This window comes from Melanerpes formicivorus, unplaced genomic scaffold, assembly GCF_026170545.1.
Source record: "Melanerpes formicivorus ecotype bairdi unplaced genomic scaffold, bMelFor1.0.p_v2 SCAF_8, whole genome shotgun sequence".
Classification (NCBI taxonomy): Eukaryota; Metazoa; Chordata; class Aves; order Piciformes; family Picidae; genus Melanerpes; species Melanerpes formicivorus.
Genome location: NW_027142360.1, coordinates 11,160,374 through 11,187,258, shown reverse-complemented (window position 1 = coordinate 11,187,258; position 26,885 = coordinate 11,160,374). Strand labels below are relative to the sequence as shown.

At 43.3% G+C, this 26,885-nt stretch overlaps 1 protein-coding gene across 4 annotated transcripts in view; it reads left to right on the top strand.

Annotated features, from left to right (window-relative positions):
* The window catches only part of DENND5B (DENN domain containing 5B), a 108,298-nt gene that overhangs the window by 73,533 nt on the left and 7,880 nt on the right, over nucleotides 1-26,885 (top strand). For 2 of the 4 annotated variants that reach the window (XM_068142126.1, XM_068142124.1), the window contains 11 exons: nucleotides 6,911-7,004; nucleotides 8,033-8,143; nucleotides 10,964-11,095; nucleotides 11,845-11,997; nucleotides 12,505-12,583; nucleotides 13,779-13,860; nucleotides 18,610-18,738; nucleotides 20,475-20,596; nucleotides 23,136-23,281; nucleotides 25,001-25,119; nucleotides 26,303-26,490. In XM_068142126.1, coding sequence (XP_067998227.1) covers nucleotides 6,911-7,004; nucleotides 8,033-8,143; nucleotides 10,964-11,095; nucleotides 11,845-11,997; nucleotides 12,505-12,583; nucleotides 13,779-13,860; nucleotides 18,610-18,738; nucleotides 20,475-20,596; nucleotides 23,136-23,281; nucleotides 25,001-25,119; nucleotides 26,303-26,490 — 1,355 coding nt within the window. The remainder of the gene's footprint in view (nucleotides 1-6,910; nucleotides 7,005-8,032; nucleotides 8,144-10,963; nucleotides 11,096-11,844; nucleotides 11,998-12,504; nucleotides 12,584-13,778; nucleotides 13,861-18,609; nucleotides 18,739-20,474; nucleotides 20,597-23,135; nucleotides 23,282-25,000; nucleotides 25,120-26,302; nucleotides 26,491-26,885) is intronic. The other 2 variants (XM_068142128.1, XM_068142127.1) reach the window with 1 other exon arrangement.

Here is a 26,885-nt window from a genome sequence, read left to right as displayed (position 1 = left end):
GTGGCACTTGGTGCCATGGCTTAATAGTCATGAGGTCTTGGGTGACAGGTAGGACTTGATGATCTTTGAGGTCTCTTCCAACCTTATTGATTCTATGAAATCCAGTGCAAACAACAAACACTTTTGGTTTTAGTTCTAAATCACATGACGTGTTATCCCGGAAAACAACACTGCCTACACAGGCAGAAATTGTCATCAGGAGAGGAGGTGTGTAGCTCTTGCTTGCTAGGCACGGAGAGCAGGGCTTGGGGACAGCGTGAGGGTTGACAGTCATATTGAATCACTTACACCTTAAACACAGCTGGAAACAAATGCTGATCACATTACCATTTGTAAGTGTTAAAACACCAAAGTCTGTCATAGAAGTGAAGTCTAATAAGATTTCATCTGTCAGCCTGCAGCCATGCACAGCAGCATGCTTTGCCCTACTTCTGTCATTCTGCTGCCTCCTTCCACTTCCCCTCTTTTAAAAGACTGGACAAGGGGGTGAACCTATGCTCCTCTGGCCCCAGCCAGTATCACTCTGCATACTGCATTCTTTGATCTGCTCAGTCATTTGTGAGCTGAGAAAGCAACTCCTCTTCTGTTTGCTCTTATTCTTCCAAGCATTCAGACTGCAGGTGCATGCTTGATGTCATAGAATCATTTAGGTTTGAAAAAAGCCTTAAAGTTCATTAAGTCCAATTGTTAACCTAGCACTGCCCACCACTAAACAATGCCCCTGGACAGTGTCATGTGGGCTGGTACCTCTTCCCCATGGTGGTCAGGAACTGGTGGCTTGCTCAGCTAAGCAAAAACTTCACTGAAAATAACTCTGGAGTTCAGTTTACTAAAGATAAATGAAGACTTTAAAACCAAATAAACAAAAAAAAAGAAAACAAAACTTAACCCCATGCCGCAAAAACCAAACACCAAGAAACACAAACAAACCAAAAAAAGCAAACACCAAATCCCCACTGTGATAAAATTGGAGAATAAGCTCCTAGGTATAGTTTCTCTAATCATCTTTTTGATCAAAACTGACAGAACATGGAAAGACACTAACTGCAGAGTACACAGATCTAAACTTAAGCTAAAGATAACTATCGTATCCAAACTATTTCTCTAAACTAAAAGGCAGAGTATTCTTCTGTAAAGAAAAGAGCAATTCATCCCAGCTCACAGCAATTGAAAAAAACCCAAACAAAACAAACAAAACCCCCCCTACCTAGTTCTGTTCTCTTTCCAGTCTGGCAACAATGTCCCACTGGAGGGACTTGCTCTGCACTCAGGGAATCAGAATTATTTTGGTTGGAAAAGATCATCAAGTCAAACCATTGACCTAACACCACCACGGCCATTAAACCATGGTCCAAAGTGCCACATCTACACATTTTTTGAACACCTCCAGGGACAGTGACTCCACCACCTCCCTGGGCAGCCTATTCTAGTTCCTAATATCCAATCTAAACCTCCTCTGGTACAAGCAGTGCCAGGGAACATTGAGGCTCGAGGTGAAGAGAAAGTTCTTCACAGAAAGAGTTAGTGGCCATTGGAATGTGCTGCCCAGGGAGGTGGTGGATTTGCTGTCCCTGGAGGTGTTCAAAAAAGGATTGGATCTGGCACTTAAAGTCATGGTTTAGCTAGTCATGAGGTATTGGCTGACAAGTTGGACTTGATGATCTCTGAAGTCTTTTCCAACCTTATTGATTCTATGATTTTAGACCATTTCCTCTCTGTCACTTGACACTAGGGAGAAGAGACTGACCCCCACCTCACTCCAGCCTTCTTTCAGATAGCAGTAGAGAGCAATGAGGTTTCCCCTCAAGCCTTCTCTTCTCCAGACTAGAGAATCCCAGTTTCCTCAGCCGCTTCTCGTAAGACTTGTTTTCCAGGCCTTTCACTAGCTTTGTTGCCCTTCTCTGGACCCACTCCAGCATCTCAATGTCCCTCTTGCAGTGAGTGGCACAAAACTGAACACACTATTTGAGGTATTGCCTCAGTACAGGGTCATTATAACTTCCCCTACCCCTGCTGGCCGTTGTTTATTTCAGATGTAAGAAAACCTGACCCTACAGAGAGCAGCTGCATCTTCTTCTGGATTCAAAAGTGGCCCTTCCATGCTGCTCTAACCTTTTAAAGCAGTTACTTCTACAGAAGTGTCCCAGGAGAAAATAGGCTGCAGTCCCTTAGGCAGTTTGTCTGTTATCCTGGATAAGAGCCACAGTTTCCAGACTCCTCCTTTCTTCTCTCAGACCCCAGCACCACACTGTGGTTTCCAAACATTCCCCTCTTGCTTCCTTCCCTGTGTGCATTTTCTACTAGGCTTTTAAAATCATAACTGGGACTCCACTGGCTGATGCATTTACAATGATCCAAGAGAGGAATTTGAATGACAAAAAAGCCAAGCTACATAAACACTTCATGGTTTTTGATTAGCTAATTGTTGAATTATGGTGAATATGCTTACAGTGCAAAATTACAACAATGAAACAAGCTGTGTTTTCAATCTAATTGATTACCTTGTAACTTAATTTGTACTAAGAAGCTTGATAAATGAGATTAAATATTGCACAGGAAAACACTGATTGCACATCAAGCATGGGAATGTATTTCCATTCTGGCAATTTGCAGTGAATGCTTGCAAAGAACAACTGAACAGATTCTTATTTTTTCTTCATTTTTGATAGTTTTTAAAGGAGGATTTTGCTTTGCTGTACATTTACAAAATGGCTCAAGTTATACTTTTTTTCCTTTCCTTTTAGTTAGCCCTGTTTTTTTTTAACCTTTTATCTGAGCCCTGCTTTGCTTCTTGCTTCCTTCCCTGATCAGCCTGTTTCCTCTTCCCAGGACTGGCCACTTCTCTCTCCCAGGCCCTCTCACTTGTATCCCAGTTTACAGGGAGCTTCGTGCTTTTGTCTGTCCTATGTCCTAATGGCCTACAGCAATTCCCAAAGGAAGGCACAATCCAAGTCTTCAAGCACAGATCCTGCTATACTTGGCCTCCTAACCTCAGGCTTTAGCCAAGTGATGTGTTGCTCTTACCCATGAAAAGAATTTGATTGCTTTCTCCAGGCATTTGTTCCTGTGCTGTGTTTTGCTGATCTCACCACTATGTCAATATTTATTTGTAAAAACTATGCATGCTGCAGTTTATGGTACAACTTCTGTGGGCACTGTACCATATCATCTGGGCCACACAGTTTAGGAAAGATGTTGACTTGCTGGAACGTGTCCAGAGAAGGGCAACAAAGTTGGTGAAGGGTTTGGAACAGAAGCCCTACATGGAGAGGCTGAGGGAGCTGGGATTGCTTAGCCTGGAGAAGAGGAGGCTCAGGGGAGACCCTGTTGCTCTCTGCAACTACCTGAAGGGAGGTTGTAGAGAGGTGGGGGCTGGTCTCTTCTCCCAGGCAACCAGCACCAGAACAAGAGGACACAGTCTCAGGCTGCACCTGACCAGTCTCAGACTGGATGTTAGGAAGAAATTCTACACAGAGAGAGGGATTGCCCATTGGAATGTGCTGTCCATGGAGGTGATGGAGTCACCATCACTGAAGGTGTTTAGGAGGAGACTTGATGGGGTGCTTGGTTGCATGGTTTAGTTGATTAGATGGTGTTGGATGATAGGTTGGACACGATGATCTTGAAGGTCTCTTCCAACCTGGTCTGGTCTATTCTATTCTATTCTATTCTATTCTATTCTATTCTAATCACTGTACTGTATCATCAACACCCTCTCCCTTGCAGTTGTGAACTGCCCAGGGTTTATCTGCCTGATGCTCTTGTTCTCATCATTTTAAAACAGGACTACTGTTTGCTCATTTACAAGCATGAACATTGGTTGAGCTTTCTTAAAAAAAACCCACTATTTTTAGATAGCTATGTATGCATGCATGTGTCTCTGTGTGTGTAGTAACTTATTTTTTCTATGGGAAATGTTCTGTCTCTTGTACCAAGTGCTTCATATCATAAAAGTGTTTTTTTCCTGCCTCCCCATCTGTTGGATGCTGTTTTAAGGCTGACTGTCTTCAGTGAAGCTTTTTCTTTAAAAGAAAGTCAAGCCAGTTGCATTTTCGGTAGTATAGAGTAGCATCTCTGCAGTGCATCTAAGTGAGTGAGAAATTAATCAGCCATGAGGTATCCACACACAATGCTGATGTTATTTCAGCTTTGTGGGTATTAAACCTCACCTTTAATGTATGAAAATTTGAAACAGGCAGCTACTATAGATTAGGTAATGTAATACAGCAAACCACCAACAGATCCAATGAAAACCTTAACCACTTGTGTTCAAATGCATTCATTTGCAAGAATAAAGTGTGACTGGCAAACTGTGCTTAAAGATGGCTTCTAAAATAGGAACTGTGTGCTACTGGGACCTGGAACCTAATGGGCAAGTGTGCTGAATACTGATCCTCTGCTCAACTGGTGCAAGGTGGTAAAAGGGCAGTTAACTTCTTTGAGCTAATAGATGATTTTAAAATAGCTGTGCAGAATTTAAATTCATAGCAAAAAATGTGTGTTGAATCCTTGAATCCTCTATTCTGTTTGCTCTTCCTTGAACAGTATTACTGTCTCAAGGGAATTTGCAAGTTAAATACCACTTAGGACAAGGGTTTGTCAGGGCTTAAGGGGTGATGCTGGCAAATCACTACTGCTGTTTCGTGCAGAGGATGGCAGCTGTGGGTACCACCCTTTCAGTCTTGGTGCCAGTCCCGAGCAGCTCTCTTGCCAAGGGAGGTGGTGTGGCCCTGGAGAGGGCTTTTACTTACCTTAGAATCACTGAGTGACTGAAGGGAGAGAAGGAGTAGCTTAAAATGCAACCTCTGCTGATGAGGGCGGTGGGAATGGTTTCTGTAGTGTTGAAGCATTATTTTGGGAAAATTCTTGTGTGGCCTAGAGAAGAGGCTTTAAGAGATTTATCTGCTTAGTCCTGCTTATCTGCTATTAGATCTTCACAAAATCTCCCAACAAGATTCAGAGCAGCAGCTGAATGCAGAGAGCTCACCCAGTGCCCCAGCATCTCCTCTTCCTCAGCAACAGAGGATGGGGAAGCAAGAGCACACAGCTTGCTGCATGTGTAATTGCTCAGTTAATGAGCAGCAGTGTCTTTGTCATAAATGCCCAATGATCTTTACATTTAAAATGTTAAAATAGTTCTGATTAATAATCTGGAGAATGGTCTGTGCTTTCTCCCAGATGGATTACAGGGCTGGAATTAACTGAAAATGCTTTAATGATGATGTGTTAATTGTAATTATTATGTGACTTTTGTTGTGCTTTTACCTTCGGTGTGATGTGGTCCCTCAAAGGATGCTTCTAGTACTTCTTATATCTTTCAGTAATTGCATAAATGCAGGTGAAGAGGGATCCAAGCTTTGTCTAGAATTCAGAAAATGCCATATAAATTGGAGCAGAAAAATAAATACAATACGGGTAATACTTGATCTATGACTTAGCTTTCCAGTGTGCTATTGGCATTCTCTGGTGTGAAATGTAAGACTGACATTAACTTGCAATAAATGTAAGGTCTCCAGAGCCAGGTAGCTAAAGTATCCTCAGGGTGTTTTTTTCCTGCTGAGTTTCTGTTTGTTGAGATTATTAAAATGTGGAGTTTTCTTTTCCCCCACTCAGTGATATAATGAGGTGCTGGTGTTGCTTCTGAAGACAAAACTCCCCAAAAAAGTGTGGGGACTCACTAAACTTGCAGGCTATATATTTTTAATACTTCTGAGGAGGTGCAAAGACACTTATGTCAGTAATGTATTCCTCTGAGAATGTATCAGTGTTTGCTGTGCAGACACCTATTGGGCTGTGTTGCTTTGTTACTGGAGACTGGAGGCTACGTTGCTTTAAAAATACATTTCTTGTCATATGGGATGGTGAGGTGCTGAATCATAATTACATGCTGACCCAGATGTTTGTTTCTTCCTTTGTACTTGTTTTCTTGATGTTATTTCAGAGGTACAAAGGGATTTTGACTTGACTGCAAAAAGTATGTCTCTTGACTTTTTTCCCTTTTCATCTGTGTGGTTAGCTAAACTTGGGTCTTTGATAGACCCATTGGGGGAACTGATGGAGATAGGTACATGTATGCAAAGTCCTTCTCTCTGTGGCTTTCGTTACCAGGAGTCACATCCCTGCACTTCTCTCTTGGGTCAAGTTCCCCTCTTTGCACAACTCCAATGGCTTGCTTCACATCTCAGGACTCAAGTACAAATCTGTGCAAAGGATTCTTCCTCCAGGCATACATCTGCCTATGTATTATCAGCTGAAACTCCATGCCAAAATTCAGATCCTAGATCCTATTTGTATGTACTTCTGTTTGGGATGCACACAGGAATAGATGATTTGGGGATCTGGAGACTGCTGTCCTTGCCAACACCACCTATGTAGAAAGATTCACCAAGCATCTCTAGGTTTCCCTCTGTATAGATCTACCACCAGCAGAGAGCCCAAATTCCCAGGGGCTCCACATGTTGATCGCAGGTCCTCTAGAAAAGGCCGTTTCAGAGCAGTCATCCTGGTGTGGTGCCCAGCATGAACACTTCAGTCTGGAGTAAAGAGGCCAGGACAGAGACAGATTTTGAAGGGTCCTTCAAGTACTGTTGAGTAACTGAGTACAATTTACTATCACTATTGTTGCATGACCTGCATTTCGGGTAACATAGGAGCTGTCACTGCAGGCTCTGGCAGGCAGTGGGCACATTGCTATCAGGGCTTTTGTCCCTTGGGTGTGTGCTGGCCTGTGAGCTGTCAGGCAGTTTCTCATGGGCTCAGGCACCAGCTTGCCACCCACATGTACCACAAGGTCCAAGTCTGTGCTTTCACTTCTCCTGCAAACTTGTCAGGTGTCCTCTGGCTTCTGACCCTGGCTTTCCCTCCTGATTTTTTCTACTTGTGTCTTTTCTGTCTCTCTCTGACTTGGCAGCCGCTGGACCAGTCGTAGCACCACCACGCAGAGAAGGAAAGACCGCCTGCGGCAGCACTCAGAACACATCGGGCTGGACAATGATTTGAGGGAGGTAGGTGGAATCAGCTACAGGTGACATGAGCTTGTGATTCAGGAGCTGAGGTTTAGACAAATGTTGTATTATTACTTCAGGCAGTTTTGTGGCTACCATAGAGTTTGTGTGGGTCTCAGCAGCCATTTAGAGGCTGCTTGTCGTAGGTGCTTGTATGCATTGTACAACTGCAAAGCACACAACATAAATGAAGTATTTTTATTTGTTTGAAATAAGACAGCACTTTTCTCATCAGGAAAATGGCTCATTTGGTGATTTAGGCTCCAGTTGTGCCACTGCATGCTGAGAGTAGAGCCCTGGTGCCTTCCTGGTGCAGGTACCAAGCTCAGCCAGGGTGAAAGTCTCTGCAAAAGTCAATTCCTTGAATAAATGTCAGTGCTGCAGAGGTGAATGAGGCAGGGCTTTTTTCTTTTTCAAAGGAATTTTTTTCCCTCTCTCTTACATAGATTCCTGACATGAGTAAGCCTATTTGAAAGGTTAAAACTTTGGGGCCTTTTTATACCTAAAGCCTGGAAACTCCCATGCATCTTCTAAATGTCACTCACATACATACATTTCTTTCCCATCTTTTCAGTTTCTCATCCTGCATTAAATACGTTCTGCTATATTTTTCCATTGATGCCCATGTGCTTCTTTTGTGTGTCAGTAGCAAACCCAAAACATTCATGCTGTTTTGTGCTAAATCTTGCTGAATAATGATGTCCAGTGTTGGCATTTGCCCTCTGAAAGAACCCAGATTGATGAGTGGGAGTGGACCTATGAACTGCAGCTTGGAATAAGGTTTCATGGACACACAACAAAACAGCACCTGAACATGTTTGTTGCTATTTTTGCTAGCATGGCTTTGCAAATATATTTTCAATGTTGCCTTGTGTGTCTATCTCAGCAGAGCCTTTTTGATACTTTGTCATGTATTTACTTTCTTCATTTTTGTTTTGTTTTGGCTGTGGATCATATGCATGCTTCTTTTCCTTTGTCTCCTCTTTCTTTCTGGCTGTTCTTCCATTGGGGCATCTGCCTCCTCTTAGCCATCAGAGGAGCATTTGCTTCGTCAGAACTCAATGGCCTTCTGGGAGTGGGATCAGGGACCACCCCCTCCTGCACGGCCTCCTAAAAAATCCTTCTCTGAATGCTGCCTGGTATGTTTTAGTTTTTCTTATTGAAAGCTGCTTTTAGGATGTTGTTCACACGAGGAGCCACTGTCTTCACTGTGTCTCAAACCTCTCCCTTTCTTGTAGAGTACGAGCACATCCCTGTAACGCTTGAAAGTGTGGTTATAATCAGAAAAGTAGCTGGAAACCAGCTGTAGGTTTCTGTGCCTGCTTCATGGTAAACATGACAGCTCCAAGGCTGAAAGACAAGAATTTGGATTTACTTCTGTTTTTCCCGTGTTGATTGCCTGTCAATTCAGCTTAGGGTGTTAAATCCAAGAAGCATTGCTATCTGACTGTGGGATTGCTGCATCTCAGTGAGAAGAGGGTGGTGGTATGTGGATGCTGATCAACAGACAAAGGGCAATTAGTTCTCTCATCCCATCCTTACCCTTCTCATGAACTTGCAAGATTTAATAATCCTTTCCTTTTTTTTTTATTTTAGTATAATAACAAGACATACAATGAATAAAGTAAGGTTATCCATGTTCTGTACTCTTCAGAATATAACCACACTTTGCACTTTATTTATCCCTTTACATGTAAGAAGGTACATTCTATTTCCTAATTTTATATTCCTTATATTTTTCTGTCAGTATCTTTTGCACTCAGCTAGGTGGAAGTCACTTGTGAGATTGCTTGCTGAGCAATATGCCTCCATTATCTGGTTTGGGTGCTTTTAATTCCCACATGTGGTTTTTCAACCATTTTTAAGTCCTCAGAGTGTCAGTGAAATTGTAGTTACTTAGCTGAGCATTCTTGCCAAACATAGCTTTTCGTGGCAGAACGCTGCAGTCTTGTCTGACTTCTTGGACTGATGCTAAGTGGTTCTTGTCCAAATTTTGTGTTTCAAAAAAATCCAATCATGTCAGAAAAACTGTACTCCTCCCCCAAAAATAAAAAAGGTATTTCAATTAACTTCCGTGCATTTGGATTTTGCCTGCCCATGGCAGGGAGGTTGGATCTAGATGATCTTTAAGGTCCCTTCCAACCCAAAGTGTTTTATGATTCTATTATATAAATTATTGTCTCCCCAGATAGAAAGCTTTAAGGATGCAGCAGTTGTACTGACCTCTCAGGTCTCCAGAGAACTCAGCCAGCGGCAACACTAAGTCACTGGAGGAACATCATCTGCTCCTCCTGGGGGAACAACAGTCATTGTCACATACCATCCCCCAAAGAAGCAGCATTAACTATATAAAACCACACTGTGGAAGCAGAGCATTCCCACACCAGGCTACAAATGCTGTGTTTCAAGACTTTTTTTTGGCATCATTCTATTATCTTGGTCTTTTTAACAAAAACTTCATAATACTTGGACAGCTTTCTGGTAGGCTTCACATTTGCACACTTAAATATGGCAAACTTCTTGCCCACCATGTAGACCTCTCACTGGCCAAGAAGGCCAATGGCCTCCTGGCCTGTATTAGGAATAGTGTGGCCAGCAGGAGCAGGGAGGTCATTGTGCCCCTGTACTCTGCATTGGTTAGGCAGCACCTTGAGTACTGTGTCCAATTCTGGGCCCCTCAGTTTAAGAAGGACATTGAGACACTTGAACGTGTACAGAGAAGGGCAACAAGGCTGGGGAGAGGCCTTGAACATAGCCCTGTGAGGAGAGGCTGAAGGAGCTGGGGTTGTTTAGCCTGGAGAAGAGGAGGCTCAGGGGTGACCTCATTGCCCTCTACAACTACCTGAAGGGTGGTTGTGGCTGGGAAGGGGTTGGTCTCTTCTCCCAGGCAACCAGCACCAGAACAAGGGGACACAGTCTCAAGCTGCGCCAGGGGAAGTTTAGGCTCAAGGTGAGGAGAACGTTCTTCACAGAGAGAGTTATTCATCATTGGAATGTGCTGCCCAGGGAGGTGGTGGAGTCACCATCCCTGGAGGTGTTCCAAGAGGAGATTGGACGTGGCACTTGGTGCCATGGTCTAGTCAGGGGTCTGTGGTGACAGGTTGGACTCAATGATCCTTGAGGTCTCTTCCAACCTTGGCAATACTGTGATACTGTAATGTTGGAGGCAGAGGACACATTGATTGGTTTAAGGTTAACATAAAAATGAAACCAAAACAAACCCAACCCACCCCTGAATAACAAGGCAGTGGAACAGAAAACTTTACAAGTCTTATTATAGCTTGAATCTCTTTTTAAAAGAATATGCTAATTTTTGTCCATGCTTCTCAGTAACCACCCCACATGGATTCATCCTAAATGTCAGTTTTGTTTAAAGCAGTCTTAATTTGTAATTAAAAAGTTAACTCAGAATCAAATCAAATCTTATTTTTCCCCCCATAAACTACCTAGAGAAAAAGTAATGGATAAAATCTTTCTCCTTCAGTAAGTGTATTTCTGCTTCTTGTAATTTGTTTTCCAAGGAATGTTTTTTTTCAATTCATTTATGGTTTGGTCACAAATGACCTTTTTTAATTATTAGTATTATTTGTTTGCCTTTTTGAAATGTGAGAATCAACTATGAAAGAAAAACCTTACTTGGTATTTTGATTTCATTGCTGAATGAAGAGGTATTGCTGTTATGCACTTGCTGTGGCTAACTTCATGCTAGTGGCTAACAGCACAGTTCTCTAACTAACATCAACTATTTCAGTACCATATAAGAAAATATCTTGCTTTTTCTGTTGTCAGAAGGGAGTATTCCACTTCTCCAGCCTCACACCTAAACCTCAGACAAATCACAATTTTGTTCCTAGATTAACACTAGCTCATTCCTTTTCACCAGTATTTGCTTGCTTAGGATTAGGACAAAGAGAGTCCCTCTGACTTGAAGTATCTAAAATTATTCTGTTTATTTTTAGAAATACATGCAGGAGGCAAGGAGTTTAGGAAAAAATTTGAGGCAGCCCAAACTCTCAGATCTCTCTCCAGCTGTGATTGCACAAACCAACTGGAAATTTGTGGAAGGGTTACTGAAGGAATGTCGCATGAAGGTAGGTTCTCCCCTTGCTCACACTGAGCCTAAACAGCATCTGCAGATGGTGTCCTAAAAGTCTTTCACAGCTGCAACGGCATTGGTCTGTTGCTGTACCCAGCTATTGCAAGGTGGATGTGCCTTTAATGTTATATTTTTCAACTGCTTCTGTTTATGTGGTCAGAACTAGTGGAAAGAGTAAAAAGGACAGGGAGGAGAATCATTGACAGAATCAGACATCTGAGGGAGGATTTCCTTTAATTGTCCCTATTTATATGTAGCCTAAACATGAGCTCGAGACCGTCAGTCACAAGGGGAGCATTCAGCATGTGTGCCTATTGTGCATGTTGTTTATGTAGCACAAATGAAGTACATCAGTTTCTAATACTAAAGAAGCTTTTAGCAGCCATGGAAATGGGACTTCTTCATATTGCAGTTGGTAGTATACTGAATTTTACCTACATTGTAAGCCTCAGTAGCTGTAACAATACAGATACTGAGTAAGACTGAAAATGTATCTGTCTCTGTGCTATGTTTTTGATAGTGGTTGATAATAAATTCTAATTTATTCTAAATGAGCAGTGGAGGAATAGGACAATGTGGAGTAATAGTGCAGACTTTAATTATTGTTTTTAATTTACAATCTTTGTAAAGAGATTTGAAGTTTCTCTGGTCAGGCTATTAGCAATGGTCTCAATAAACTCTGTCCCTTGATAGATAACATTCTTAGGAACCTTTGGGGATTTTAATTACTTTGTTTTTCTGTAGACTAAACGCATGTTGGTAGAGAAGATGGGCCATGAAGCAGTGGAGCTGGGACATGGAGAAGCCAATATAACAGGTCTGGAGGAAAATACATTGATTGCTAGTCTCTGTGATCTGCTAGAAAGAATCTGGAGCCATGGTCTGCAGGTCAAGCAGGTTGGTAACTGGAAAGTTGGGACTTTGTGTGTACAGTACTCTAGCAAATACTGAATGACATCTCTGGCATTTAAAGTGTTAGTCTGTCATTCTAGCATGAAATGGGAGGTATCTTTGGTCTCAAGAGTTCCTGGTTTTTATCTCCTGAGAGTTTCAAGAGTCTGGGAGGGTTGGTTTACTTTTTGTCTGGTTGTTTTTGTTTGGTTGTTTGGTTTAACTTGAGAGGTACCTCTGGAAATTTCAGTGATGTTGTCAAATAGATGTTTCCTTTCTTCTCTTTCAACCTTCAGAAGGGAAACCCAGGGAGAGAACAAATAAGGCAGATGGTGTGATTGCTTGGTTCACTCCTCTTCCTGCAGTTTCATGGCCTAAGAGAGAAAAATTGATTGTCACTACTGAACATCTTACTCACTGCAATGTCAGCTCATGATTTTGCTGTGTTTGTTGGCCTCTTTTTCTTTTTATTTTTCCTTCTCAATTTATTTAAAACTACATACTCATTTTCAGGGGAAATCGGCTTTGTGGTCACATTTACTTCAGTACCAGGAGAAAGAAGAGAAGCAAGAGCACAGTGCAGGCTCCCCAGGTGAGTACTTGGCAGTTGATTCCATTAAGGGTCCACTGCAGCGAATGAACTTGGGCTTTGGAGGAATGCTTCAAACAATGTGAATCCCATGCAGGATTTTCAGTGTGTTTGCTTGCTAATATCACATTTACATTTTGAGACCTTTAATAATCATTGTGAAGATGCTGTGATATCTGAACAAAAGAGATTGATGTCGTTGAAGGCAAAGGAACATACTTAACGATCCCTATCTGGAAAACCACTTGATGTCTGTTCATTACCTTTGTTCCCTTTTCATTAGCATTGAGGGAGATAGGAGAAACAGTGTTTCTGCAGGAGGTGATTTCTGAAAAAAAGAAGGTGTAAAGCTGTAGCTAAGACAGCTGACAATTTTCTTTCAGTGAGCATAATCTGCCTCTCCAGTTCCAATGTGAATAACTCCTTGTTCAATAAATCTTTATAATGGCGAGTGGTTCAGAAGATGTGTAAGTAATTTCTGTACATCAGTCTCCATGCTTAGTGCACACTTTAGCTTGGCCCTTTGCAATCACTGAAGTATTTCTATGTTTCTGATGACCTTGAGATCTCCCTGCCCAGTGGCTGCTGCTGGGTATTGTAGTAAATATGTCTGAACTTAGTGGACTCTCCAATCCTCTAAATCCTGCAGATGGGAACATGTATGATCTGTCCTGAATGACATATCTATGGATAAACCAGTCTCACTCATAAAAGGACTTCTTAGTAAGCTTCAATGAGTAATGCACTAAGCAATCTAGCTGGCAGGCACAAATTCCTGAGAGCAAAATCTGTCACCACAAAGCAGTTTGATCAGGGTAGCAGAGCAGAGAAATGCATGGCATTCTTAGCATCAGACCTGCTACTGTAGCTTCATTTCATGTCCTCCTCAGTTGTGAGCTTTCCATAGGAGCATGCTACTAATAAAACTCAATGCCATGCAGATTTATGTTAATATAGTTCACAAAGAAATTAGGAAGCTAAATGTCCAAGTTCAGTGCTTGTTTAAAGAAGATATAGGTAATGTATTAAGCATCTTTTTTGATCTACTTCTACATTTTCAGGATAGAGTTACTGAAAGTGCACAGAAACATTGTGGTTACCAACTACTTAAGAGTGTTTTTCAGCTGTATGTAAAGCAAATGCATTGCAGACTGTTTCCATAATTTTGTACAAACTTCATCTGTTTTCTTCACTGCAGTTGCTGTTGGAACAGAAAGACGGAAGTCTGATACAGGAATTAGTCTGCCTACTTTGAGGGTTTCCCTGATACAAGATATGAGGTATGCAGTTTGTTTCCTGAGGCATTCATTGATGGTTTCAGTTGTGTAGCATAACATAAAGATCCTCACTGGCTTTAGGTCTAAAAAAGCTAAAGAGAATTAAACCTCCTTAGCCTACAAAGTGTTGCCTTTTTATTTTGCAAAGCTTTGTTTTTCATGTTCACTCGATTTGTTTTACCTAAAAGACAATGAAAAACACACACCTGTTACTGGGGTTTTTGTTTCTCCAAGGAGGGTTTTCTAGCAGTAAGGCAAACTTCTACAAATAGCAGCAGATACACTGAATTTCTTGATACTCAGTACCTGTTAACTTTTTGCTTGTTTCAGAGTATTGACCATTCAGAATACTGAGCAAGCTACAAGACAAAGCAAAAGGACATAAAAACCTGTTTATGATGCCTGAGCAATGTTCTTTCTTTCTTTTCACTTAGCATTTTATGGAAAATAGTTATGAATGTACATATTTAGAAATATAATCAAACCCAGTATTTGGTTGAGTTTAGAGCTGGGATACGAAGTAGTGGTAGGTGCTCTGTAGGAGACCACAGCCTGATTCTGGAGAGCTTTTTAAGCAGTGTTGGTTGGGAAACAGAAGGATTAAAGTAACAAGAGGTGGAAGCCGATGTAACAACACCCAGCAGAAGTTCTTCAGTGCCACTGCCAGGTCAGACTACTGTTTTAATATTTGCTTGCCATGGCTAAGGCTTGCAGTTGGGAAAATGTGTCATGAAAAGTGGGGAGGAGTTAATGCAATAATGCTCACCTGTAGAGAGCTGCAAGCAATTGATAGCCATTTAATGGATGAGGCAACATGGGTATTATTTCTTGTAATACCATGTCCTTCTTTGACATAAAAATATGGGGGGAAAGATCTTGTGGCAAAAATAAGATTAATTGTAGTTCACAAAAACATGGGTACAGTGACTTTTACCATGTGTGTTATTACAGGGTTTTTTTTGTATTCCGATGTGAGATCTCACAGATGAGTCAGACTATTCTGAAAGAAAATGGCTGTAATTTCCATGTGCAGTGTGCCACCTTTTTGTCTGAGTGCTGTGCTCTGATTGTGAAGAATGTGGCTTTGCCACATAAGGCTAAAACGTGTGAAACTGGGAGGGGAGAACAGTATACAGTATAATTAGGAGTGTGATGCTAAGAGGTCATTTTGAATGTGTGTCTGTCACTTGAGCTTCCCTCTCATGGGATGTGGCAGCTATTTACTTAATTCAGTCCTGTAAGGCTGACAGGCATGTAGAGGGTCAGTCTGAGGAAAGGCTGAAGGAGGATCTGGAGCGGAAACTTGCATGCTGGGAGGGGATTGCTGACAGGAGGCTGCACGCACTCGCTGCATGCATGTAGCCCAGCGTAGATCTAAGCTCTTTTGCTTGCATCACAAGAATGATTCCACTGCTTTTGAGAGAAAAAGTGCAGAAGTAGAGCACTACCTTGTGTAATAACTTGAGTATTCCACAGACATGTCTGGTCATAGAAAATGCTGAGCAGATGATAAGTTGCATTTGTCATCCATAGTCTCACGGTGTACTTTCTCCTGCTTGGAAAGAATGCTGACTAATACTTGTTTGCACACATAGATTTATGCTGAAGATAGAAGGATGGATAATTGTTAAATTGCTGGGCTTGTGGTGCTAACTGAACTAATGGCTAGAAGATTAATCATTGCCTTAAGCATGGCTTGGTTTTGATGGCTCATGCAAGGTTACGTAAACAACTTAAATCAGGACTGAATCACAGTCACGCTCTGAATGTGCAACATGCCTGGGCTACAGGTAACTTAGATGTAGTAAAGGAGGTGCTCAAGATATTTCTTTTAGTTCTCTGCACAAGTTCTGTACAAGTATGTCTAGGGGAATGCCCGTCAGCCTTTCCTCTGGACAAGGATCTGTGGCATCTCTCCCACCCCTTTTCCAGCTGCACTGCCTCACCTTTGGGCACATTTCTGTGCATTCAGCCAGACCAGTCAGCACCAAGGCAACTCCCTGAAACCTTTCATCTATCCAGTTCAAGGTTTCTGTCCTTCTCCTTCAGGCAAGCTCTTTCTTGCTGCTAGTGCTTGTTTTCATGCCCACATTGTGTCTCCCTTCCTGTGTGGAACTTGCAGTAGAAGATGCAAGCCCTGGGTGCTGGGTCCATGTCAGTGATGTGTAACCTGCTGCAGTCAAAAGCAGCTGGGTTAGCAAAGACCTCCTACCTACATGGGATGAGCTAGTGCTGCTTGTTTCTTACTGTGCTGCAATGTAGAGCATGCACACCATCCTCAGGGGCATGTGACACTGAGCAGCTGTAACCTCTTCTGTCAGCACAGCTATTTGCAGAGGGTATGTCTCGCCATACCTCAGGCTTACATTTGACAGGGTAAATAGATTTTGCTTTATTGCTAATGGGATTAAAAGCAAGTCCCAACCTAGGGAGCTGCATTGAAATTGCTGTTCAGTGCTCTGACAAGAAGAGTTTGCTGTGCAGTGGTGAGCATACAATGCTTAGGTCACAGATAAAAATAGAGCTGTTCTGGGAGTGAAATATATTTGAGTTCCTGAATGCTTTGCTCTGTTCTTCTGTTACACTCAGCTGTTGCTGATACCAAGACTGATTACTGAACCTTTTCAATGCCTGTGGCAAGGCTTGTGATTGCAGATCCTTGTTTTTCCCAAATGTGTGGATAATGCCACTCTGATCTGAATCAGAAGCAGGTAATGAAGAGGTACAGAGCATGTACAGAGTAAGGTTGAGCCCATCTGCACTTCAGTATTCTCACAGTAAAATAACGTATTCTACGCAGCATTCCCTATTTGATGTAATTCAAGCCAAGCACTTGAGGGAGGAAGGGGAGGGAGGGGAGATGTGCTTTGATCTTCCCATCTCAGAAAACCTTGAAATGTCTGAGAAGAGTGTCTCGGCGAGATGTAGTTGAGTGTAGTGCCCATCTCCTGTTTCTCAGGGGCACCAGATGGTGTGCCTGGCTGCCACACTCTGAGTCAGGAAGGGCTTTGCAGTGGCAGAAGCAAGGCTCTGAGCAGCGGTTTGGCTGGTAAGCATCACTGCTGACAGAGGGAAGCTGCTGAGCTTGCTTATAAAGGGGCTTCCTGGGTTTGTTTTACAGCTCACTAAGAATTAGTTCTTTTCACCTAGTCCATCAGAGAGCTATCCATGTGTCACATTAGGAAACGGGAATAAAGTTTCTTCTTTAAAATAAAAAAAATCCTCCCTCTTTTTTTCCCTCTTTTCTTTTAAAAGGAGTTTTAAGTAACCTAGGTTTTGTCATTGGAAAGCTACCATTACTCTTAGTGCTTGTTTCTTCCTGATGGTGCTCCAAGCATGTACATACAGCAGAGAACCATGTGACACAGACACCTCAGCTTGGACTGCAGAGGTAGACCTGTGTTTTGAGAATTTGGATTGGTCAGCCTGGCAGAGAAGGATGATGCTGAGCTACATGTGGTATCCACTTCCTTTTTGCACAGTGAATATGTATTTCTGGACAGGATTAAGTTGTACTTTACAGATTTGCCCTTAAGGTCCTGGTCTCATTATGCTAGAAGCTCTGTAAACAGGACAGTATTTTTCTCAAATAATGCAGGCTCTAAATATAGTGCCAAGCATGCACTCAGGTGTAACAGATGGGGGAAAGCACGAGACAGTGAGACTGTACTAGTCAATGTGCAAAACATTAGTCACAGCCTGACTTTGTTGGACTGGTTTTGGAGTAAATATTGCCACATTCCCTAACACCAATAAATGCACTGGGGTCCTTCCAGGAAGACACAGGAGTTGGGAAGTCAGTCATAACAGAGATCAGTTCAGACTCAGGTGATGATAGTTGGAGCATGCCACAGAGGTTTGGAGGGGTGAATTGCCTGTGCACTTAGCATGCAAATCACACAAAATTTGCAGCTTTTTCTTTCTCCTGCTGTCAACTGTTGCACATTTTTCTTGCTGTTTGTTTAACCAAGTGTTTGGTTGTTGATTTTTTTTGGAAGCAGCTTTGCCCTGCCATGGCAGCTCTCTTCCTCTCCTAAAGCTCCCTGTGCACTAAAACTAGTGTTTCTGGTGCTCTCCAAGCTGATATATGGGAAGTTTAAAAAAAGAAAAGAAAAGAAAGAACATAGAAGAACCCCACTATGAACAGTTCTGCTTTCCTACAGACCAGGAATGTGGAGGGCTGTCCAGATTATCGCTTACACTAGGGCCTCTTTATGTCCTTGAAAATATGGTTCTGCTTGTGACTAGCTAGTTTTGCACTGAACAATCCTCCTTTTCTCAGATTCCTGTTGCCATTGCCATCAAGGGGTTTGTTGTAGCCTTCAGAGTAGACTGTGGTTCAGAGAAACTCTTATATGTTCTCTTATGATGGGTTCTTGACCCTCCCACACATATTTGTTCCTGTCAGCAGCTTGAGAGGGCAACTGTGATACAACTGAGTTTTGCAAGGTGGCTGCTTTTTAGTGTTAGCAGTGAGGACATCTACCTCAAGCAATTCAGAGATGAGCAGATCTACCTCTGCTGACCCTAGCCAAGCAAATGCCAGGACACAGCTGAATTGGTTGCAACCTGCCACTTCTGGAGAGGGCTGCCTCATGTCCCTGGACCAGCCTGGGGCTGCTGGGCCTCTCAGTGCCACAGTGCAGGGCTCTGCAGGGGCTCTGCTGGAGGTCTCTGCCTCTAGAAATTATGTCAGGAGATTTGTTTATTTATTTATTTTTAAATATTTTTTTTTGTCCCCTCTCATTTCAGGCACGTTCAAAACATGAGTGAGATAAAGACTGATGTGGGACGAGCCAGAGCCTGGATAAGGCTTTCTCTGGAGAAGAAGCTTTTGTCTCAACACCTGAAACAGCTTCTTTCCAACCAGGCACTTGCCAAGTAAGCTGTCTGCTTTTCTCAAAGGTCCACTTTCATGATTTCCTCAGTGGTGTGTCAAGGTGCTGTGCAGGCTTGGGGCACAGCCGGGCACCCTGTATGGGTACTGTGGTTTCTAGGTAGAAGTGACTGAAGGATGGAGGGTGGCTGGGGAAGGAGGGCAGGGCAGAAGTCTGCTCATCTGCATGAAAAATGAATCACAGTTTTCAGGAAGAAGGTGTATGGGTTTAGTCAGATCCAAGCCATTTCACAGCTCTACAATCACTGTATCTTCTGCAAGTGAAGCAGCAAGGGGAAAAAATGTCCATTTTCTCACACAGCCCTGTGTCACATTGACACAAGACAAACACAGCCCCCACCCCCTGCTGCCCAAACTGCCCAGGTGCTGAGTTCTCTCAGCCTCTTAGTGGATGTCATGGCTTTGCCTCCTTTTGCAAGCACAGGTACTTAAGGACCTGCCTATGTAGATGTTCCCTAACTTTATTTTCCCAAAGGAATGCATTTAGAGAAAAAAAACAACCAAACAAAAAAAACCACAACAGCAAAACAAGAACAAAACCACACAAAACAAACAAAACCACAAACAAAAACAAACACCAAACCTTATGAAAAGAAAACATCATGGTTATTGCAGAGAGTTCTGGCTCTGATGAGTTACACATAGGATTTATGCCAGAAGCTACCAAATACTCAGATCTGCTAATGGGAAGAAAGAGGAGTAGCTGCAGAAAGTCACCTCCTGGGTGGTCAGCCGAAAGGATGGTGGCAGACCGTTTATTTTCCTGAAGTTTTTATCTACAGCCATTAACCTTGGCAGCTTTTTGGGAGTCTGTTGCCTTCAGACTACAGGCAGTGTGACAAGCCCTGTGCTTTCTCAAAGCAGGTGTCCTGGTGTCCCAAGGCACTGCACTGGGCAATCAATGATGTATAGTGGACCCCTGCTGCTGCTTGGTGCCTTCCCTGGTTTGGTGTCTTCTGCTTAGTTTTCCCTCTCACACTGAAGCAGAAGGAAGATTAGGTTTTTAGACAAGGATAATTCACAGTTGGGAGAGGAAGAAATGAGGTTGCTGTACGTTAGTTCAGATCTGTTGTTGTCCATAGTGTTAGTTTATATCTGTCCTTTGCAGCAAAACCAAACCAGTCCTTTAATGTGATGAACTCTATAGCACAGTATCACAGTATAACTTAGGTTGGAAAGGACCTCGAGGATCGTCGAGTCCAACCTATCAACACAGACCCCATGACTAGACCACGGCACCAAGTGCCACGTCCAATCCCCTCTTGAACACCTCCAGGGACGGTGACTCAACCACCTCCCCGGGCAACCCGTTCCAATGACGAATGACTCGCTTGGTGAAGAACTTCCTCCTCACCTCGAGTCTAAACCTCCCCTGGCGCAGCTTGAGACTGTGTCCCCTTGTTCTGGTGCTGGTTGCCTGGGAGAAGAGGCCAATCCCTTCCTGGCTACAACCACCTTTCAGGTAGTTGTAGAGGGCAATGAGGTCACCCCTGAGCCTCCTCTTCTCCATCTCATATCCTTGCTATGATAGCAGGGATCTGCAGAATGTGTATCATAGATGGTAAATGGGTTTCTAGCAGCTTGTATTAGCTGGGGAGTCTTACTTTTCATACCTACTATTAAGGTCAAGTCTTCATGTGTTGTTTTGAGATTCAAACACCTTTTAAGACACTTTGTCCACAACAATAACAACAAAAGGCAATGTATCTCTTTCTACCAGGAAACTTTACAAGCGTTACGCTTTCCTGCGCTGCGAAGAGGAACGGGAGCAGTTTCTCTATCACCTGCTGTCACTCAACGCTGTGGATTACTTTTGCTTCACGAGTGTCTTCACCACAATCAGTGAGTTGGAGAATCAATTGTTTTCCCCCTGAATAAAAATTAGTTGCTGTCATGACTTGTAAGAGGTGATGTTGCTGGTGCTGGTGCCTGAGTAGTGGAGCCCTTATCTGAAAACGTTGGTTACTGCATCTGGGCTCACAGGTGCTGGGTGTTGCTCTTGGAAACCAACTGGAAAGGCAAGGATGCGGTGGAGTGCTTTGGATAAGAGCATTTCACAAAGGGGAGTAATCAGCAGAGAGTGACACACTAGTACTTGATTTTCTTCACCAAGTTGCATGGTCTCTTTCTTCCCAGACAAGTCCTCACCACAATCAATCACATCCTTGGCCTTTGCCAAGTGTGCAGCTGAACAGCCTGCTCTACAGAGACTGAAAAGGAGGTAGAAATCTTGGAGGATGAAATACATGGCATTTTGTGCTCTGCTGTATATTTTACATCTCTTTTTATCTCTTCTTAAGTGCCAAAGTGATTCCCTTTCTCTTACACTCTTGTAAGGAGGAGAGCAGAGATAGGACTGAAATCTGAAAATGAATCTTTTTCTCTAGCACTAGGCCATGTGGTGCAGGCAGAACCCAGTGGGATGACCCAATTATTTGGATTTGCTTTGGTAGCACTTTGTCTTCATTTCCATGCCTGTTCAGAGTGAAGTGAAGCAAGTTTTACATTGCTGTCAAAGCAGGCACTCATTCTGCTTTTTCCCCTTTTAAAGCAATAAATCCCCTCAGAACTACCACAGTACAAGGAGATTTATTCATCCTTGACTACCTTTTTTCTGTAGGGTACCTAGCTTGACATCTATGTCTTGTAGCACAAACATCTGGAATTTTAGGGTATTTATTTTGAGTGTAATATTAGTGTATAGCATACAAAAAAGTAAAAAGGCTGGCTTACCTTTACCTGGGCAAAATGGCAGCTTGTGAAAGGAGGGAGAGTCTTGATGTGCTAGTGTGCAGTGTGTATGTCAAATCCAAAACAGGGTGTGTGGCAGTCCTTGCCTTAATCACATGTAAGTGGCACAGATTTAAAAACAAAATAATAATAATAAAAATAATGATAGAATCCTAGAATGTTTTGGGTTGGGAGGGACCTTAAAGATTGTCTAGTTCTAGTTACTCCCTGATATGGGCAGGGACATCTTTCACTAGACCATCCAACCTGGAATTGAACATTCCTAGAGAGAGGGCATTTACAACTTCTCTGGGCAACCTGTTCCACTGTCTCACCAGCCTCACAGTAAAGGATTTCTTCCTAATACCTAATATAAATATACCCTCTTTCAGTTCGAAAATGCTACCCCTTGTCCTATCACTATACTCTGGGATGAAGAGTCCTTCCCTATTTTTCCCACAGACACCCTCACCCCCCCCCCCCTTTAAATACTGGAAGGTCTTCCCAAAGCCTTCTCTTCTCCAGGCTGAGCAACCCCAGCTGTCTCAGCTTGTCCTCACAGGAAAGGTGCTCCAGTCCTGGCTCTCCTCTGGACTCACTCCAAGAGGTCCATGCCATTCTTGTGCTGAGTTGGAGACAGTACTCCAGGTGTGGTCTCTCAAGAGTGGAGCAGAGGGGGAGAATCACCTCCCTTGCCCTGCTGCCACACTTGTTTTGGTGCAGCCCAGGATGTGATTGTGTTCCTGGGCTGTGAGCGCACACTGCCAGCGCATATTCAGTTTTTCATCCCCAAGCACATCTCCACAGGGCTGCTTAATCCATGCATCCCTACAGCACAGGAGTTTCCACCTCAACATTAGGAGGAACTTCTTCACTGTGAGGGTTGCAGAGCACTGGAACAGGCTCCCCAGAGAGGTTGTGGAGTCTCCTTCTCTCTGAGACTGTCAGGACCCATCTGGATGCATACCTGTGCGACCTGCACTGGATTTTATGGTCTTGCTCTGGCAGGGGGGGTGGACTAGATGGTCTCCAGAGGACCCTTCCAACCCCTAACATCCTGTGTGAACCTGTGCTTGGGATTGCTCCAACCCGGGTGCTAGACCTTACACCACAATTTTTAACGGAGGGATGTCCAGACCTTGGCTGACATTAACAGCCGCACCGGCACTCCTGACTTTCCCTAACCCCCATAACTTTCTGTGTGCCCCTTCAGCCTTTCCGCCCGTCGTGGCCGGCGGGGTCTCTCCCTGTCCCCGGAGCTGTAAGTAACGGGCCGTAAGTAGCGGCCCCGGCGCTGCGGTGGAGGCGGCGGTCGGTTGTGCCGCGGGGCTGCAGCTCCACCGTGCGGCACCGCCGCCCACCGCCGCCTCTGGCGAGATGGCACCGGGCCCCTCGCTGAGCCGTAGAACGGCGGGAGAGGCTGCTGCGGGAGACGCCTTGCAGTGCTCAGTGCCCGGGGAAGGCATACGCTGGAGATTTGTCTCGGCCGTTACATCAGCTGTTACAGGGAAAACAGGGGAGGAGTCCTTCGTGTTAGTTCGCTGAGATGTGGGACAAAAAGAGAGAGATGTGTTTCCTCCAGAAATTGTGTTTATTGTAAGGAAGGAAAAAAATAATCAAGACTAACTTTCCCTCACCTCTCTGTTCTTAGTGATCCCTTACAGGTCAGTGATAATTCCCATCAAAAAACTAAGCAATTCAATAACCACCTCAAACCCATGGATCTGTGTATCAGGAGAACTAGGAGATACAGGTGTAATGCAGATTCCTAAAAACCACCTAGAAATGACATTTGAGGTGAGTTACATGCTCTTTATGTTTTACTTTTCAATTTGAAACGTGGTTTTGAAAAACCATTAATTTGGTGAGGGTTTATTGCCTTAAAATCACAGCATTTGAGATTTTTGATTGTGAATTTGCTCTGCATTCAGATACATACAGGCAAAATAGTGCTGTCTGGGCCTCCTGTGCTGAAAGAAAGTTTCCTGTGAGCACATCCGACTTCTAACGATAGATTTCACTGCTATCCCTGTCCCAGACTAGAGCTCTCCTTCTCACTTACCCAATCTATTTCCACATCTCATTGTCTTCCATGTCTCCTTGCCTAATTTTACCTTTCAAGGCTCATTTCTGACACTTTATTTCTCTTTCAAGTTTCTTTTCCCTTCTTTCAACCTATCTTCCCACTTACCAACACCCAGATCCCTTTTCTAGCTCCAGCCAGTCCTGGATTTCTTCTACTCACACCCCAGTTCCTTGCCTGACCTTGCCATTTTCCTTCCAACCAGACAGTCTAAACCCTGAGCCCTTCAACTTCCCAGCTTCATTTGGTGCTCCCAGGAAACTGCAGAGATGCCATTCCCACTGGGCTCTCTTCTCTGGGATTGCTGTGGCTTCTTTGTGTTTGACTACCTGGCATTCCCATCTGCTTTCCCACCCATAAGTTACAGGTTGCTTGGTGCCACCTCAAAGCAGCTGGTAATGGGAGTTGCAGGGGAAGCCCCTTCGAGCTTCTGTAGCTCCTGGCTGTACTGTATTGAGTAAGAAGTGATTTTGTAGGAAAATCTGCTAATAAAATTGAAGCTGCACCCATCGATAATATGCATACTGATCTTCAACAACAGCAGCGAAAAAACCTTTGTGCCTAATATTGGGTAGATTTTGACAGAAGCCAAGAGGATATTTTTGTGATACAGTGGTTGCCGCTCACTGAGATATTAGTATTTTGTAGAAAAGATCTATGGTCTCTTAACAAGAAGAGAAAAACATATCCAGGCATTTCTAAGGACCATACTAACTGTTCTGGATTATTTGTTTGGCTGAAGGTTTCCAAAAATACCAACTTGGGTAGCCACCTGCTGGGGAAAACGTCAGCCCGTAGCTGCATGTTTGGCAGTATGAGGAGCAATGAAAACCAAGGTCTTAGAAGGGAAGTGTTTAGGTGGCATTAACGGATGTTGCTGCCAGCTCCACCTACAATTACGTATTGCACTGGAATTCACAGTTGCTTGTTTTCCTTGTTCTGTCTCTTTGTGGTGTTGAGGGTCTCATGGTAGTGATTTTTGCCTTGCAAAACTGATCTTTAAAAGTAATAAAGCAGCTAAGTACTGTTTCATAGTGTAGAAAGTCTAGACTCTCGACACTATGATCAGTATGATCAAACTGCATTCCTGAAAATGTGTGTACTGAAGATCTATTTCTTCTACAAAAACACACCTTCTTACTGCCTTACCTTAGAAATTTGTAACGAATACTTTTCAGAGATATTCAAAGTGAGTGCTCACAGCAAAGAATGTAATCTTTTCACAAGCTTTTAATAGTTTTATCTCAAGGTATTTCTTTCCTTCTGTCTTAAAATAATGATTCTGCTTTTCTGTGTATTTGGTTGAAAATACTTACTGTACAAATCAAAGGGGACTGAAATGAGAACCTACATCGGAGACCATATGTGTGCATGGGTGTGGGTGTGTGTTGTCTGTTGTTTTTAAATCAAGTAAAAACTGCTATTTGTTTCAGTGCCAAAATTTAGGGAAGCTGACAACCGTGCAGATTGGTCATGACAACTCAGGGCTGCTAGCCAAGTGGCTGGTCGATTGTGTCATGGTCAGAAACGAAATTACAGGACACACATACAGGTAGGTAACAAGTTTTAATTTTGTCTGTAATTGTTACCTATTAAATCTAAAGAAAGCACAAAAACATATTCACCATCTTCTCAGTTGACAGAACGCTGTGGGCCGATGTGGGTACCTGATAGGATGGCGTTGTTTTCCTCCACCCCCAGTTCTCTCATTTCAGAAGCACTACTGAAGTCAAATAATCTGATAAATGAGACTTGAATGTAGAACGTTCTTTATGTCTCTCTGAGACTGGGTAGACAGTATGAAGACTTCTGAAGTGATTCACATGTTTGTGTGTAATGAATCTCTTGATTTAAAGTATTGTGGTAAAATTGTGCAGAAATGAACTCTTTAAGAGCTGCAATGATAGTTCTGGGCAAATTTTTTGTTTCTTTTTCTGTCTCAAAAAAAACCCAATAAATCAGATGTCTAAATATTATAACATGATAAGAAACTTGGATTACAAGAAAATAAAAGTTCTTGATGAGTTCTTCTATTAAGTACAAACCTCTTCTGTCAAAATGATCTGACATACCCTTGGTTTTACAAAGCATCTGGCTAAGCAGACTTACTGTTTTTTTCTAACTGTGGACTTGGAAAACAGTAATAGGGAGGGGTGAGCTTCAGAGCTCAAGTTTGCTCACAGTGCAGGGAGAAAGTAGGAAGAAATAGGGTACAAGCACTGGGGCTATGGATACGTGCATGGATTTCATTAGGACTGTAGATGGGGTCAAAAAATACAGCCATAAAACGAGGTGAGGCTGGAATATGAGGCTATGTCATGGCTTCAGTTGGGTGGGAACTCTGTGAGGGTATGTAATTGCTTGTCATTCACAATGTTTTGAAAGGCTGAGTGTCAGTTGTGGTTGCAAGTGAAAAACAACCCAGCAGAAATCAAGATAACAAGATGTGGCCCATGAAATATGTGTATAATATTTTCTGTTGTTCTCTGCTTGCACACAAGCTTTGTGGTTTTCCCTTTTCCTAAGGATGGGGATGAATATAGTTTTCTGGTTTTTTTTCTGTCAGTTGTGGTGCACAGTGTGCTGCCTGCTGAGTTCTGCTTTGTGAAAAGTTTCTGGCTATAGACTGCTCTCTGCCCGTTAGCAGATTTTCTGGGTGCTAGTGGTCCCTCTGACTTGAAGAGCAAGCTAGACTTTTGTGTGGCTGACCTGTGCCTGTGCTGGCTTCGTGGCAGGTTTCCCTGTGGAAAGTGGCTTGGGAAGGGTGTTGACGATGGCAGCTTGGAGCGAATACTTATTGGAGAGCTGGTGTCCTCCACGTCCGATGAAGAGCTGGGAAAGCAGTGCCGTACCCCACCCCAACAGAAATCTCCTACTATGGCTCGACGGCTGAGCATCACTTCCCTTACAGGGAAGAACAGCAGTAAGTACTTTTCTTTCTCCCCAGAAGCCTAGGGAAATGAGCAGCAACTGCTGAGAAATAAAGCTCCTGTGAACAGGAGACCTTCTATTGCTCCAAGCTCTGCTTGGTGCAGAGGAACAGCTGTGAGGTGATTCCCCTGCCCCAGTTTGTGTCTGCCGCTTGCTCTGTGACTGTACGTTGCCTCTTTCAATGTCCCCATTTGACAGTTAAGAGATAATAATCTCTTTCCTTGGAGCATGGAGATATGAGACGAGGGAGGAGGAGGCAGCAAAATTTGCAGCAGCTGATGCTGCTCAGCTTCCTGGCTCACTTTGCAGTGCACGGGAAGACAGACTTCTCTGAAGGACAGTTCAGAGCCTGATGTGGATGCTGTGAACTGCCTTCTGGAGGAGCAC